This window comes from Typopeltis vanoorti, chromosome 3 (assembly GCF_054136105.1).
Source record: "Typopeltis vanoorti isolate ZY-2024b chromosome 3, IOZ_Tvanoo_1.0, whole genome shotgun sequence".
In the NCBI taxonomy this organism is placed as follows: domain Eukaryota; kingdom Metazoa; phylum Arthropoda; class Arachnida; order Uropygi; family Thelyphonidae; genus Typopeltis; species Typopeltis vanoorti.
In genome coordinates, this window is record NC_143551.1 from 62,924,461 (window position 1) to 62,943,085 (window position 18,625).

At 35.0% G+C, this 18,625-nt stretch overlaps 1 protein-coding gene across 3 annotated transcripts in view; it reads left to right on the top strand.

The window, feature by feature from the left end:
* Positions 1 to 18,625, top strand: part of LOC150108202 (telomerase reverse transcriptase-like) — a 432,232-nt gene that overhangs the window by 141,436 nt on the left and 272,171 nt on the right. For all 3 annotated transcript variants that reach the window (XM_090390650.1, XM_090390651.1, XM_090390652.1), the window contains exon 16: positions 12,636 to 12,732. In XM_090390650.1, coding sequence (XP_090246776.1) covers positions 12,636 to 12,732 — 97 coding nt within the window. The remainder of the gene's footprint in view (positions 1 to 12,635; positions 12,733 to 18,625) is intronic.

An 18,625-nucleotide genomic window follows, 5' to 3' on the forward strand; every position in this document is an offset into this window, starting at 1 on the left:
CATTATTTATAAATGTGTTGCTAATAATTTTTAATTCTTGTTTAAGAGCTTGCTGATTAGAGCAAATTGTTATAGCTCTGTTTTTAAGGGTGTTAATGACTCCATATTTTTGTGATGGGTGGTGGTATGATTTAGCATGAATGTATTGGCCAGTATGTGTCAGTTTGGGGTAGACTGTGAAGGAAGACATGTGACCAGTGTATGCAGGAACGGGAGCGTTCTGGTTACTTCGTGTGGCAAAATAAATTTTGTCTACAAAAAGAAGGCATGGCCATGGACTCACCACTATCCCCCCCGAATTGCTAACTTTTATATGGAAGCTTTTGAGCAAAGTGCTCTTAATTCCTTCACTCTAAAATGTACAATGTGTCTTAGATAGGTTGACGATGTTTTCATTATCTGGCCACATGGACAACAAACGTTAAACACATTCCTTAGCCACCTAAACAAACAGCATAAACACATACAATTAACTATCGAAATTGAAAATCAGAACTCGCTCCAGTTCCTGGATACACTGATCACACGTCTTCCTTCAGGCAGTCTATCCTTCACGGTCTACCACAAACCAACACATACTGGCCGATACATACATGCTAAATCATACCACCACCCATCACAAAAATATGGAGTCATTAACACCCTTAAAAACAGAGCTATAACAATTTGCTCAGTATATTGTATGAACACTTTGGCTAAATGTTTGGCTAATTTATATGTGGGTGAATCAATGCCATCCACAATGGGATATAATAGCTTATTTTGTTTATGGAGTTTTGGTAGCCCATATATCTGGGGGATCTAGAGTTATACAGTTTTAGTTTGTGACTTTCACAGACTAAGAGGTAACCTTTTTAAGGAGCCTACAGAGTGTACTGATCTATGTATTGGTGGGATAATAATCTATAGGTAGAGCTATCACAAAGTAAGGAGGTAAGCTTACCTTTGTAATCTATTTGGTTTAAAACCACAGTGCCATTTTCCTTATCCTCTTTGGTAATTATTATTCTGTTGTTTTTAATTTCTTGCAGAGCTTCAAGTTCTTTTCTTGAGGGGTAGCTTTTTGGTGGTTTAGCATGAGTGAGTACATTAGCTACATCCAGTCTGAGTTGTTGATAATGTGGTTGGGAAGACTGAGGATACCTCATTCTACTTGGATTTTTATTTCTTCTGCAGGAATTTTTTTAAGAACTGGTGTGTAGTTGTGAACACGTGCAAGTGTGCTAAGTGCTTCCAGTTTCAGGGTGAAGGATGATAGGTTTACTACTGTGTTTAGAGGTAGTTGAGGCTTGAAAGTTGAGTCTTTTAGTAAATTTTCATATTGGTGTGCCGGCATCTTTTTTGAAATAGGCCTGACTTTGGTTGCCTTTCTTCAGTCTCATTTGCCCGTTGTTAGTGCTAGTATGCACATATCATTGTTTTTATGATCCCTGATGATGACACTATAGCATTCCTAAAATATAGGAAACTGTTAATTAAAGTTGTTATAATTAATATTTTAATATACATTATTTCCTGAAAATTAATAGTTCTGAGTAACCAATGTATAAGCCTGTCTACATGAATTACTTTAAATTTCACTTCCTTATTTAAAAATTAATGCCAACTTAATTTTCTACTTTATTTACTAGTTATCAATTTTTGCTTATTTGATTTTGTTCTGATTTGTATCAAAATTTTTTGTAGTTAAAATAGTGGATTTCTGGTCATCAAAAAATATCGTTTTAATTTTTTTAAAGAAATCTTGAATTCACCCCTGCCATTTTTGAAAATTAATGAATGAATTAGAGATGCTTTGGATATCACAGAATTTTCATGCAAATACAGCTTTGGGATTAGGTCTCTGTGTAAGCATCATTTCCAGTAAGGTTCTAAGGAGAGTGGAAAGAAGACAAAATAGTTTCATTGCATAAACTAAGCACCAAGACAGAGGTAAAAACTGTAGAATTATTCAGGAATATCATATTCTATGAGGATAGCATGGTTTTGTTAAGGGTAGAGCTTGCCTTAGTAATTTACTTCCTTTTTTTTTTTTAATTGAAAATTGAGTTAGGTAAAAGGTAGGTGACTATCTGAGGCATTCAATAGGATACCAGATGGAACTTTGTTACATAAATAGGAGGAAATGGGAATGGTATGAGATTGGTAATATGGTAAGAAGAAGGTAATTGATGGACAAACGTCATGAGTAACATAGAGAGGAGTTGAATTCAGGAAGTCAGTGACCAGCTGTATGTTGCAGGGCTTTTTACTTTGGCCATGTTAACTTGTGCATCAATGATATAGAAAATGAGTTTGGGGGGAAATGCCCAGTCATTTTGCTGATGGTATAAAGCTGGATAGAGTGATAGTTAACAAAGGTAATATAGAGACACTGGAATGATTTAAACAGCCTTGCAAATGATAATAGTTATCAGTTTAATGTGGCAAGGATAAGAATAGGCACTTTGGGATGAAATGATAACAATAAACTGTGTACTAAGTTGAAGTTTAGAGAATATATTGTAGAGTGTACCTGCATGTTGAAGAACACACTGACAAGGAGAGATAAAGAAGTTACTTTTTATAAGGCTTTGATATAGCCACATCTAGACTATTACACGCATATCTAGTCTCCTGTGTTCCTTGGGGATGAGGAAGTGGTTAAGAGGATCCAAAAACAAGTGACCGAGATAGTGACAAGCATGAAATGCTTCGTATGAGTATATAAATCAAAGATTTGTAGGTTAAAAAATTAGTTGATAGGCAGGGAAAAGAGAATATGATAGAAACATAAGTTATTAAAGTTTTTGTAGTTTAATGCAGAAAACTTTTTTACAATATATGATGACAGGTAGGAAGAGAATGAGGCTTCCTCACTCCCACCTCCCAGGAAATTGTTAAGAGAATGTCCCTAACCATTCCAGACACCCAATATACAATGCCCCCTATATCCTTTTGTCAGGATGAGATCAGAAAAATACTGTCCAAATTAGACACAAAAAAAGTCTCCTGGCCCTGATGGCATTCTCTCAATTGTCCTGAAAGTTTGCACACCAGAACTGACTCCTATTCTATGTCGCCTATATATACTCTCTTACTCCACTGGAATCTATCCCACAAACTGGAAATTAGCCTATATTCAGCTCATTCCCAAGAAGGGTGACAAGTCACTGCCGTCCAACTACGCCCTGTCTCACTTACCTCAGTCCTTTCAAAAGTAATGGAAAAAATCATCAATTCCTAACTCCTATACTACCTTGAAGACACCCACCTAATAAATGACCACCAGTATGGATTCCATCACTGCCGATCAATAGGAGATCTGCTCACATATGTCACCCATCTCTGGACAAATGCCATGGAGAAGTTTGGCGAATCTCAAGTGGTTGCACTTGATATCTCCAAAGCCTTTGACCAGGTCTGGCAAAGTCTTACTAAGCAAACTACCATCATTCGGTCTGACCCAGGACTTCTGTAGTTGGATTGCCAGCTTTCTGTCTGGACACACACTGTGTGTGATGGTGGATGACTCCCTATCCTCTCACCATTCAATTAATGCTGGGGCTCCACAAGGTTTTGTCCTCTCACCAACTCTTGAAAGAGGGTTGGTGAGAGGACAGAATTGACCTCCAACCCAATACACAGTTTTTCAGACAACAGCACACTACACTCCTCGCTTGCATTTGATAAACCTTACCCTAGACAACTCACCTCAACCTACAGATCATCAACCACCATCACCCTCAATTCCGATCTCCAAACCATCCTACAATGGAGTTCATATAAAACCCAGTTCTGCACTATTCCCCATAAAAAAGAATAATTTTTTCCCGGTATCCTTTTTAACGATACCCAAATTTCCAGACAGTTTGAGATCTCTCTCTTCTTGGAATTACCCTCACATCAAACCTCTCCTGGCATAAACACACACAACCATTGCATCCTCTGCTTCAAAAAAACTAGGATTTCTCTTTTGCTCAAGATGTTACCTTACCCCCTGAACAGCTGTTAACATTATACAAATCACAAATCCGCCCAGCTATTGAATACTGCTCCCACATATGGGGGTGGGGCCCCTGAAAGCTCTCTCAAAATGCTTGACTCAATACAGAGGAGAGCAATTAGACTTATTAATGACCCATCTCTTACCAACTCTCTTCCCCCCCCCCCCCACTTTCACACAGACGTGTGGTTTCTGCAGTATGTATATTCTACAAATATTTCCATGGGAAATGCTCATCTGAAATAACATCAATAATTCCTTCACTCAGTACTAAGCTCATTGGAACTCGTGCAGCTGCTGCTCAACATTCCTTCACAGTACACCTAGAAACAAACAGAACAAGTTTCTTTTCCTCCTCCTTCATCCCTGCAACTGCTGCACTGTAGAACAGTCTCTCACCTGCTGTGTTTCCCAAGGAATACAATTTACAGTCATTTATATCAAATGTGAACAAGTTCCTCCTTTCCCAATCCACTTCATACATGATAATAATGTACTATAGGTTGATCAACCAGCCTCTTGTGTATGGACACAACATTAAAAAAAAAAAAATTGGTTAGTAAGGGTATGAGGATTAAGTTTTTCACTTAGAGAGAGTGAGTGGAATAGGTTACTAGAGTTGGCTGTAAATGCTTTGTCTGTGATTGAATTCAAGAAATATGAAAAGTATTATGTGAATAATGGTTAGTGTGGACCTTCCCCAACAAATCTTTGATTCCATGGAGATGCATAAGAAAATAATAATAGATTATCCTAAAAATACACAAAGGAGATTAACTAATACAATGTGAGAAGAAGGGTTTTATTGAACTGAGACCAATGGTGAGGATAAGAAAACTGATTGAAAGCATTTACAGACTCCCAATATTCCTGGCAGAATTTGGAGAAGAAGAAGAATATTAACTAAATTGTGCTCACCAACAACTGTTTTTATGAGACATAAAGCTTTGAGGAGCTTTATTAACTGTTCAATTTGTGGGAAAACATCTTGAAATAACTATACAATGATCAATGGCAGCAGTGATTGAACTTTCAAAATTCAGTTATTGCTGCAGATTGCTAACGGAGAGAGAATCAAGAATTGACAGAATAGAGAAATTATTTAAAAGATATGAGAAATAATTTACAACTGAGTAGTAATGTAGTATAGCAATTGCTTAAAGGTGATAACTGTGAGGAAAATCTTCATATTGCCAATAAGGAATGCAGAGACTGACAGGACTTCTGACTCATTGTTCAATACTCGACTTCTTATAGTGACTGCCATTTAGAAAAACCTGAACTTATGGGGAACTCAAGAAGTTAAAGGCAGCCCTGAAAAAGAAGAAGCATATCAAAAGTTCCCAACAGGTAGGCCAGCAGATCAATTAGCCTTAGTTCTCTGATTCTCTATATTTGCATCTGAGAATACAGAGAAAAATATGAGAAAGCCAAGCTTGTAAAAAGAGCTAAACACAAATCATGGAAGACTTTAGTGAGAATACAGAAGATAAATATCATGAAGGCAGCAAAATGATCTAGTGACTGTTGAAAGAGTTTAGATATGGAAGATGGAGTACTGTAAAAGGAATCAGTAGTTATGTCATGAAAATGGAAGACAAAGCTGCTATTCTAGATATATAGAGTAATTACTTTGAAAGATTGTTAATTGAAACAAATGGTGACAAAAATTAATATAAAGAATATTTAAGAGGAAGAAAACATTAGAGAACAACACCAAATTAAATTAAAAGAGAATTTTTAAAAATAAATAGAAGTAAATGAATATGTTGAAATAAATAGAAGAATATAAGTAATGTAATAAAGAAAGCAGCAGATGGTGGCATAGGGGAAAAATAGCAAACTGTATCAAGAATTGAAATGATCACATTGAAAAAAAAAAAAAAAAAAGAATAAATAAATAAAAGCGAAAAATGAAGCATATAGAAAATGTTCCAGTATAATAGAAAACAAATGATAAGAGAAAGAATGCCATAGCCAAAAGAGAAAGTAGAACCTTACATAGAGAAAACATGAATAACTATGTAAAAGAACTAAAAACAGAGTTATATATAACACAGTCATCAACATATAAAGTTCTATAATATCTGAATAAAGAAAACAAAGTAATATTGATATCCTAAGTAAAAAACAGAATGGAATGGTTATGAAAATTTAGGAAAAGGTAATTTTAAAACTCTTAATAAATAACAATAACAAATAGAAATTATATCACTAGATGAATTAACTGAAATTCTATGGGAAAAAAATAAATAAAGCACCTGAAAGAGATAATATAAATATGAAATTATTTAAATATGCTGGCTTGAAATTACATAAGAGATTATTAAAGAAAATTTGGAAATCAAGAACATATCGACATGATTGAAAGAAATCTATTACCACAACTCTTGCTATAACAAATCCCATTATGACAAATTCACTTGTTATAACAAACTACCAAAAAGCTCCAACCAAAGTACCATAGATGCAGTCCTATTAAGGACTGTGTCTGTTCTAAAAGTTACTATTACAAACTCTTTCTGTGGCTCCTGTGTATAGCCTGTTTTTAAGAAAGAGGCAAAATCAAAATGTTCAAATCACAGAGGAATAAATCTTCTAGAGTCTGGATAAAAAAATATATACAGTAACATTAAAAAGAAAGGTACACGATTATGGAAAAGATATTTTAATATCTTCTACATACTAGAAAAACAATAGATTTGGAAAGGTTGCACATTTAATGAATCAGCCTTTAACTTCAAAATAATAATAATTATTATTAGAAACCTCCAGAGAGTCAGAGACTCATCAAGGAAGGCCATATACTACACACACACACACACACAATAGCTATCATACTTATTTTTGAATTCATTCACACTGCTTGCATTCACAACATCCAATGGCAATCCATTCCAATCACGCACCACCCTCTGAGAGAAAAATCTAGCCCTCATCCCCTTCTTAGGGCCTTCATTCTCAGCTTTCAAAGATGCCCTCTTGTCCTTTCACCACCTTCCATAAATTGAAAAATTTCATCAATTGAAATCCTGTATGACCCTTTCAGAAGTTTGTAAGTCTCAATCATATCTCCCCTCTTTCTCCTGTTTGCTAGTGTCTGCAGTCTACAAATTCTCAATCTGTCTTCATAATCAGTATTCCACAATCCTGATATCATTTTTAATGCTCTTTTTTGTACTTCTCCAATATATCAGAATCACAATGGAAACCAGGAGACCAGACCTGTGCACAATAATCCAAGTGAAGTCTTATCAATGCCTTGTAAAGAGGCAAAATGACATCCTTATCTTTATATGTGTAATTCGTTTCAGCATTGCAATTATCTTTTGAGTTGTATTTGCAATCTTTGCCGCATGGACCCTGAACTTCAACTTCCTGTCTACTAACACCCCAAGATCCCTAACCTCATCAATTTCTTCTCGCCTAACCCCACCAATATAATATGACATTGGATATCTAATTATGCCGAAGTGAATAATTTACATTTACTGACATTGAACTGATACCCATTTCTCCATGGCCACAATTCCAGCATATTCAAATCATTCTGCAAGTACTGCATATCAGCAGCATTCCTGATTACCCTACATATCTTTGCATCATCAGCAAACAGCTGTATGTCGCTTGTCAAATCCTTTCCAATATCATTAATGTACAGATTGAATAACAGTGGACCAAGCACTGATCCTTTTGGTAAACCACTTGTTACCTTAAATCTTATACCACTTTTTGATATCTATCAGTCAGCCATCCTCTTATCTATGCTAATATTCTATAACCCAAACCCATTTTCTCCAATTTATGCTATAGTCTATCATGGTATATCCATTCCCCTTGTCTAGTTCAATGATAACATTGTTATAGAATGTGAGCAAGTTGCTAAAACATTACCTTCCCTTAGTAAACCCATTTTGTTCATTACAAAGTAGAGATTTACTGTCAACCTATTTCTGAATGCGAGCCCTAACCATTTTTTCCAAAATCTTCACCATCACTCCTGAGATACTAATTGGTTGATAGTTGAATACATTACATCGGTCTTTGCACCACTCTTGTGCAATGGAATTACCATACATTCCTTCCATTCCTGTGGAATCTTCCCTGTTCTGAGACTCATATTAAACAGCCTGATCAAAGGAATGGGCAGTTCAACTGAACACTTTTAGTTGTTTGAACTCTTTTAGCACACCTGCTGGTATCCCATCAGTCCCTATTGCTGAATAAGATTATTCAATTTGTGCAACAGCTCTAATACCTTGTCCTGAAATTAACTGAAAAACAAAGGGAATTCATCTTAAATGTTCATATCCTATTATTATATTATGAAAAACCTTTGAGTAAAAAGAAATAGTTTTTGAAATAATTGTTAAAATAAATTACCTTCATAATTAATAAAAAATGGTAAAATATATTATTATGAAAATATACTCTACAATAAAAACTAGCATTATAACTACAGAATTATAAAAAAAATAAGAGTTCTGTGACTGGAATATATATGTCATCAGTGTTCTTTAATATATATATATATATATATATTAAAGTTTCTGTTTTATTCCATCTGCCTCCATCCTATGGAACAGCCTTCTGCAAGAAGTATTCCCAAACAACTATGACCTGCAACTCTTCAAAACATATCAATAAACTTTTATTGATGTATATTGTTATTTATTGAACATCTCTTTTATGTATTGGATCAGTATTTGAAAAAAAAAAAAAAAAATATATATATATATATATATATAATCAGTCAAATATTAACAGAATGGCAAAGTGTAAATATCACAGAATACAGTTCAAATTAACAACTATATTTGTTATTGTATACAGATGATCAAATATTAATTGCTAATAGAGAAGATAACCTGAAAATAGCATTTTACATCCTTTATAAAATTACTAGAGAATCCTTAACTAGCTTGGTGCCTTTTCATGCATCATTCAGGTGGGTCGGTGTTTAACAGCAGCGCTGCACAGTGGGAATACTGTGTACATGTACTGGCCTAATGTCTATGAAGATCAATCCTTTGTAATGTCTGGTTCTTGGATGAAGTGCATTTCCATCTAAGCAGTCATGTAAATAAACAGATGGACCTACAGGTTTCTTGGTTTCTCAAGAACTGAATTTGTCCAAGAGAAACCTCTTCAGAGCAGGAAGGTCATTGCATGTTGTGCAATTTCTGACCATTGTCTTGATGCCATGGCATAATTGGGCCCTCCTTCATTGAAGAGAGTGGTGTAGCTATGACCTTGAATACCTAACACTACATTGAAAATGTGTAGGTTCTGTTCACTCAGGATTTGTATAGGATGTGTCATGCAAAAAACATTCCATTTCATGCACTGTTATTCCAACAGGACAAAGCAACCTGTCACACATTGTCACAACCTGTCACACATTGGTTCTAAAGCATATTTGTCACTTCCCTAGGAAGCTAATTTCAAGGTTCACAGAATTTCTGTACCTTTTATTAAAAAAAAACACCAACCTTTTATGTTCTCCTGACCTCACATTGCTTGATGCCTTCATTTGGGATATGTTGAAGGAATAGGTATTCCCCCATGACCTGCCTTCAAACCTTGATGGAGTAAAGCAGTGGTTCTCAAACTTTTTACCTCTGAGTCCCACCTGACAAGAGAAAACACTGTCATGCCCCCCCCACCAGTTTTATTTATCAAAATAGAAGTCATACTAAGTTTGACGTTTTATTCAGTTTATTTTGTGTTTTCTACATACTATTTAACAGTTTTTGATACAAAATAATTAAAGCATCACAATATTAGGCCTACAATAAAAATTAATTTTAACACTTGCAATTAACCAAAATATGTACAGAAATGAAACAATATTTAACTAACCTCTGGCACACGCGTTTTATAAGTGCGAGTGAAGAAAATAATTATTAGTTATTTTTAAATTCATGATAATTAAAACCTGTATCATCAAAAGTTTTTCTTTCTGTATTTTTATTTGTTGTTATTTTTAAAACTGATTTAGGGCAGTTTTAATTTTTATCTGTAGGAAAGTATGCAGTGGTGCCCCCCCTTCAAGCTATTCGTGCCCCCCGGGGTCGTGCCCTACAGTTTGAGAACCACTGGAGTAAGGGATAAAATTACACAATATGTCCAACAGATATCCAACCCTCGTTCTACATGATGATAGAGAGCCTTCACATGCAGTACAAAACCTGTCTTGAAAGACAAGGTCCCATTCAGCACATAACCAACTGCCATTAATGCTTTATTCGACCAAGATTCCACCGATAGTTGTGGATGTACATATCATCAGGTGTAAACATATATTTCTTTGTTAATAAACCCATTTGCTCTCTAACATATATTGTTGTAGTTAATCAGTACTGTTTTTTGTGCACCATACACTGTGTGTGTGTTAACACACACGCACACACACACATTATATACATGATAATTTAATATACACTGGTTTCCATAAATTAAGGAAGAAAGAGAAAAATTACAATAACTCAAAAAAACTATATGATGAAATTCAATGAAAAACAGGATGATATGAGATGTGAAAGAAACACCTATAAAAATTGTAAATAAATAGTTTAATTCAGTATCAAATGGGTACATGAAGACAATGGTCAAAAACAAGAAGTCAACATGAGATTGTCAAAGTACCTCAATAAGGAATGTGGTCTCCCTTCTTGGAATTCTCTCCTGGCATTGAGGATAGAGGCACACAGACCACTGGCAGCTAGCATATAGACCACTTTTGTGAAGCCTTCTGCACACAGCGGAAGCAGTATATGAGATATATATACTGCAGTATATGTTATAGCCAATATGAGATCAGGTCATAACTGATTTGGAATAGCACTCCTGTTTCAGCAAGCAAGATAATTGGAGATATCGGTCATCCTACTGCAGGCCTTCCTGCACTACACCTCCAAGATACTGTTTGTGACTGTTGGAATTGGTTCCACCATCTATGAACCACAGTATGACTTAAATGCAACCATCTTGCTACATCTGCCTGACATTGGCCAACCTCAAATCTTATGATTTGGCTTGCCACCTGAATTGATTGACTAAATGATGAAAGCAGTCAGTTAAACTGCTGCTTTCACATGTCTAACATGTTCAAGCAGTTGTTTAACACTCCTTCACAGTTAAATTTCAAACTCACAGAACTTTTTTTTTTACCTTCATTCATTCCTTCTTCTGGGATAGTCTTGTGGAAGTCTTCCCTCTTATATATTTCCATTTAAATATATATATATATATATATTGAATGCATCATGCTATACATGCAAGCAAAGGTTAGAGCCTCTGCTACTAATGGCTCAGCAAAAAGTTAAGCAAGTTTGGGCGCAGTTAGTAGTTGGAACCGTTCGATGCTTTTGGCACACTCTCCCTCGATGAGTCTTTGGACTCCCTGGAGGTGACATATAATAATAATAATAATAATAATAATAATAATAATATAGCCATGGTTTGCTTGCAAAAGAACCCAAAAGTTCATGGAAATTCCTAAATAAATTTCTGTTCACTAAAGCAAATTTGTTTATTCTGCTAAAATAGCTTTAAACTAAATATTAATAATTTTGAAAGAACCTTTTATGTTAAAATTAATGTTAAAAAAATCTTTTAGCCTACCATTTGTATTTTGTTTTTGCATCTTTGTTAATAAGAAACTAGTAGCAATATTGTATGTTGGACTGTCATAGCATTCTATACACTCCTCAGATACAATCCAAAAAACTGCAGTGATGATGATAATAATATTCTGCTTTTCAGTCATTGTTTTAAAATAAATGATTGATTTTTCTGCTGATGACATTATACTTAATTTGTATTTAATATTAGTATTTATTTTTAAAAGAACCCGAGTTAAAACACCATCCTTGTACATTAGTCCTCTATATGTTAGGTTTACATTTACAGAACACTGACATTTCAGCAAATTAAATCATCAATTTTATGGTATTCATTAATTTTTATTATTGATAAAATTATTGATTTTTATGCATTCAAATATGAGTGGAGACTGTTATTTGTGAGGTTGGTAATTAACATTGTTAAGCTGATGATGGGAGACTTCTGTGGTTCTATTCATATTTTATAGGAAATAACAGCAGTCTATTTATATTGATATATCAATATAATCCTTGTTATATTGATTATATAGTAACAGAATTCAAGATCCCTGTGGTTGAACGAAAATGTTGCCCTGTTTTTGTATCATAAAATCATTCTTTCATTTAGGGTCACCTCTCAGTAAATCATCAGAACACCACAATTAGTTATGCTAATCATATGTAATTTCCTTTTGAAGAGCTTTGGAACAGAAGTTTTCAACACAATCAACTCTCATTATAGCAGGGACCACATCAATAGTGAATTTCTTTAACATAGCAAAGTTTAGCATAATTCAAGGAGGTTGGTCTGTTATAGTGAATTTTTATTTTTTTATTTATTTAAAAATTTTTTATTTTATTTTATTTTTTGAGTAACAGCAATATTTGCTGTCATGAGAGTTGACCATAATTTATGAAAAATGCTTGTCATCAGTGATGGAAACATGAAATTAAAAATATCAGTTGATGACCATGCCTGTTTAAAACAAATTGAAATTTTTATTGCTACCCATGTCTTAATGTTATCACATTTTTGCTTTCAGGCATTCTTTTATATCACTGAAAGTGGTGTTCACAAAAAATTGTTGTTCTTTTTTCGTAAACCTTTATGGCAGAAGATACAGACATTAGGACTGAATGGTGAAGTGAAATAAGTTTTCTTCTATAAAAATATTTTCTTATTTCATATATTTTTGAGCATCCACTTAATAGGATATTTTGAGATTCCAGTATTTCATGCATTATAGTTTGCATCTGTTTTTGCTGTTCTTGAATGGTATGTGTGTATATATATATATATATATATATATATATATATATATATATATATATATATATATATATATATATATATATATATATATATATATATCTTAAGTGCTTAATTAGGATTTAAAAAGTACAGCATTTTTTTTAATGTGATCAAATAATAATATGATATATAAAAAAAACAAGTCTCAAAGTACAAATCTCTATGATTATAACTGAAGATAGGAAAACTTGATTAATTTAAAAAATTCAAGTTATTTTATTTTATATCTGAAATGGATTCTCATCTATCAACAAAATAAATTATTGTATGCTTTTTTGCTTAATATTCCCAGTACAAAGTTCAGTTGAATGTTTAGTTTCAGTTAATTAAGACTAAAGAGTGAGAAAAAAATTAGGAGCCTTTAAAAACTAAAGTTATGAAATAGATATATATAAATATATGTAGCAAATTTGAGTTAGAAAGAAAAATGAAAATAGCCAAGTCATATGAAGACTTTAGTAAGAATATAAAAGATAAAAATCAGGAAGACGGCAGAAAGTTCTGGAAGCTATCACGAAAAGCTAAGAAACATAGGAAAAAGTACTATAAAAGGAATCAGAGATGGTAAAGGTGGCATGAAAACTGAAGATAAATATTCTAGATGCATAAGTAGTTACTTTGAAATGAGTATATGTGTTATGGGCCAAGTGGGGCCAATTGTATGCTTTTTTACGTCATTATTCATAATACCCGGCCATTATAAATAATGACTAAAACGGCTGCACAGCCTGATAAATATTGATTAATTTATTAAATTGACCAAACATTATGAATAAAGCTACATTCCCTACATTCCCAGGCAATTTGATTTAAAAAAAAACTCCTAACCTAAGCTAAATTACAATCATCTCCCTTGTAATATTTTTATATTTTGTACTTAATTCTTTTTCCATGCAGTTTCTACTGACATGACCAATAGCGATATGGGCATTATGCAATATCTGAAATCTTTCTTCAGTGTGAACGTAATATTTAATCAAATTGCCATATACATATTACAATACCTGTAATATCTGAAATCTTTCTTCAGTGTGAACGTAATATTGAATCAAATTGCCATATACATATTCCAATACTGTATATGATGTTAATTCATTTATATGTTATGGGCCAAGTCACTTTGAGTTTTGACTCTCACTTTTTTTTTTAATTGTCAAATATGCTGATTTTGGAAAAATTGGACAAATTGTTACAAAATTGACATCTCCCAACAAAAAAAAATCTGAAGAATCTTTACTCTCACAACCCTTACCGCTTCTAATACTGCCAAAAAAAGGTATCATTATTAGTAAATATGCAGACTTTAGAGAGGCAGTTGAGTATATGAATGAATATAATATGCCCGAGCAAGTACGAAGGACAACAAATCAGAATGGGATAGTTAGTATAAGGCATCAAAGTAGGGATGGGACTAATAGGCTTCTGCAATTCATGTACACTAATGCCAGGAGTATTAGGAACAAGAAGGAAGAGTTTTTGGCCTTGGTTGGTACTTCCAGGCCACAGGTTGTTGGTATTAGTGAAACATGGCTGACAGAAGATGATAAAGCTAGTGGGATTGAATGCGACGGGTATAGCGTGTTCAGGGAGAATAAAAAGGGGGGAGGAGTGTTATTGATGATAGCTGATGAGTTGCAGCCAAGGAGTATAGAAGTTGAACTGCAGGATAGAGAAAAGAGCACATTTGAGGCTGTTTGGTGTGAAATAGAATCTAACAGAACAAAATATACAATTGGGTGCTGCTATAGACCAAGTGATGGAATAGATGGTGGGGATAGTATGCATAGGCAAATAGAAGAAATGAGTGGAAGGAGGGTAGTTATTATGGGTGATTTCAATTATGGTAACATTGACTGGAAAGAGGAGAGGGCACATGGGAGGAAGGAATTGGATTTTATGCGGTTATTAAGGGACAACTATCTGCGACAGCATGTAGTGGAAAATACCAGGGGACAGAGAGTGCTTGACCTAGTAATTGCAACTGAGAATGTGGCTGTAACGAACATGACCATGTTGCCACCAATTGGTGAGAGTGACCATAAGGTCATGACTTGGGAGGTGGCTAAAGGAGTGGAATTTACAATTAAGACAGGGTACATGTGGAATTACTGGGCTGGTAAGTATGACAAGCTTAGGAGTGTGCTTGGCTCAGTGCCATGGCATGTAAAACTGCAAGGGCTGGATGTTGATAGTGCATGGGAGGTGGTTAAGAAGTGTTTGCAGGAGGTAATGGTTGACTGTATACCAAGAGTCTGAATAATAAATCAAGTAGTGGTTAAATGGATGAATAACACTATTAAGCTTGAGCTGCAAAAAAAAAAAAAAAAAACAATTGTGGAGGGAATTTAAGGAGAAAGGTGACCAGCAGGTGCAGGAACAGTATAAAGCTCAGGCCAGGATGGTAACAAGGGTGGTAAGAAAAGCAAAAGTGGATTACAAATCTTTTGGGATTCTCTTTAGCCATGCAGGCTAAAGAGAATCCCAAACAGTTTTTTCAATATGTTGCAAGTAAAAGGAAAAATGCTCATGGCAGACAGAATGATTTTAAAAAATGCTGAGGGTAGGGAGGTAACCGAATCAGTTGATATAGTGGAATTACTGAGTGAGCACTTTGCAAGAGTATATCATCTAGGTGGTGACATTGCAGGAATGGAAGAACCAACAGCTTATACTGGAATTGTGATGAATGAAGTAGAGGTAACTAGTCTATTACAGAACCTCAATGTCAATACATCTGTGGGATTGGATGGTATACCAGCTCGTGTCGTACGTGAAGCGGCTAAAGAATTGTCAGTACCCTTGACCATTTTGTTTAATTTGAGCCTCGGGTCTGGGTCAGTCCCAAGGGGGTGGAAAGAGGGGAAAATAGTTCCGCTGCATAAAGGTGTTTTCAAGGCTGCTGTTGAAAATTACCGGCCAATCAGCATAACAGGAATCATTATCAAGGTCTTGGAGAAAATAGTCAAGAGGAAAATACAAGATTGGATAGATGAAAATGGGATACTGTATTGTGGACAGCATGGTTGTGTGAAAGGTAGGTCATACCTCAGTAACTTGCTCACGTATTATAACACAGTGATGGCTGAACTGGATAAGGGTAATGGGTTTACAGTGATTCTACTGGACCTTGCTAAGGCCTTTGACAGGATACCACATGGAATTCTAATCAGTAAATTGCAGCATGTGGGGGGATATAGGGTTGGTGAGATGGATAGGAGGGTGGTTGACGGAGAGATATCAGGGAGTGGTTTATTCAGGAGTAGAGTCCACAAGATTGCCTGTGAACTAGTGGTGTACCACAAGGATCTGTTCTTGGACCACTGCTGTTTAATTTGTTCATTAATGATATAGGAAAGGATCTGAGAGGAACAGTTCATTTGTTTGCAGATGATGCAAAGTTGGGTAGGGCAATAGTGAATGCAGATGATGTCAAAATTTTGCAAGATGATTTGGATAGATTGGAGGTCTGGGCTAAGGACAATGGATGTCAATTTAATGTGGCAAAATGTAAGGTTATGCATTTTGGGGTGAAAAGATTAGCAGCAGTTTACTACATTGGTGGAACTGTACTCCAGGAAATAGATGAGGCACGAGATTTAGGAGTGTTGGTGGATAAGGAGTTGAAGTTTAGGGGGCACATTGCAAAAGTGGCCAAATCAGCTCATCAAATCACTTGGTTGCTGAAGAATACGTTCACAAGCAGAGACAAGCAGGTTATTGTTCCTCTGTATTGAGCCTTGATAAGACCCCATCTCGACTACTGTGCCCAGATTTAGTCACCTAGGTTTCTTCTTGATGGGGAGGAGGTTGAGAGGATCCAAAGGTGAGTGACCAAGATGATAGCAGGTCTGTGGAAGGAACCTTATGAGAACAGGTTGAGGATTTGTGAGTTGCAAAAATTGGTTGATAGGCAGAGGAGAGGAGATATGATTGAGACATTCAAATTACTGAAGGGTTTCTATAAAATTAATTCAGAAGATATTTTTGAGAACAGTGTTGGTTGTGGGAGGACTAGGGACATCCATGGAAACTGGGCAAAAGTGTGGTTAGTAAGGATGTTAGAGCTGGGTTCTTTACTTTTAGAGTGGTGAATGAGTGGAATGGACTTCCAGAGTCTGTGGTGGATGCTGTGACAGTGAATGAGTTTAAGGCAAGGTATGATAGATACTGTATGAATGTCGGATAGTTGTGATGAATATGATTTGGGACCTCCCTCGATGAGTCTAAGGACTCCCTGGAGTTGCCCGTAATAATTATTATTATCACTTTGCCTGACCAGATGATAGCAGTATTCATATTGACCCATCAATGTGATAAATTATGATAAGCAACGTGAAATTTATTACGTTGTCCGATTTTGTTTGTCATTATTCATAATTGCCAGGCATTATAAATAATACCCATATTAATAATTTAATCCATAATGTATATATATCAATAATTGACATAGAAAGCCATCAAAAACATGATGTGAAAGTCAGCTGGAATAGGTGATATTCAACTAGAAATGCTTAAGTATGGAAGTATAAAACTTTTACAGTGGCTGTACTGCATAATTCAGAAGGTCAAATTCCAGATGATTAGAGTGAAGTAGAGCTGAGCTTTTGTTTTTCATCTATAAAAAGGGAAATAAAACTGAATATATGAATTACAGAGGAATTTACCTACTAGTACTAATATTGAATGTTCTAGGCAAGTTTTTAAAAGTGTACTTGAGAAGAGGCTAAGAAAAATTGTGGAAGAGAGAAATTGGAGAGAACAAGCTGAGTTTAGGCTAATTAGGGATTGTCAGTATCAGATCTTATCATATCATATTTTCCTTTGTCTCATATCAAGAATGAAACAGTGGAAAATGAACAAGAATAACCAGATGATAAAACTGAGATAATGTACTTGCATGGAGTTCTTCACAGAACATTGGATAGAATGGTTGGAGAAGAACCTGGTGAGCTGAAGATAAAATTCTATATTGTCCTTGCAATAGCTACAGAGGCACCCCTTAATATCCAGTTAGAGGTCCTAGTCAATTCTCCGTTCCTCTTGGATAATAGAATGACATCATGGTTATCTGTTTTCAATCCTTAGGTGATCCTGTAAGTTTAGGTAAAGATAAATTTTAATAAAGAAATTGTATTTTCTTTTGCTTCTATGAGGATGGTCTGAAAAGTTCTTGGCCTCGACCATACATGGCAACACCATCATCATCATCAAATTCCTGCCATGTACCTTCAAAGGGTGTCCAGGATATGATAGTACTATTGAAAAATTTACATCATTACTAACTTCCTATCTACAATTTTCCTCCAAATCAGGCTGTTACTTGTCAAGACTCCAACATTACCAGATCTTATATTTCTATCATCTAAGGCACTTTGTACCGTATCAATCCAGCTATATCTAGGTCTTCCTCTGGGTCGTTTTCCTGCCAACTTGTCAAAGAACACTTGTTTTGCTAATCTTTCCTCGCCCATTCTGTTTACGTGACCATACCACCTGAGATTAGCTCTGCTAACGCATTCTTGGATGTTGACAATATCAAGTTCTTTCCTAATATCCTCGTTTTTTAATATGATATTGCCATTGATACCATCTGTTCACACCTCTAATCTTTCTCAGGACTCTCATATCTGCGGTCTCTATTCTTTGGTCAAGTGTTTTACTTCTGATCCAGCTCTCAGATCCATAAGTTAAAACTGGTTTGAACACTGTCTTGTATACAGC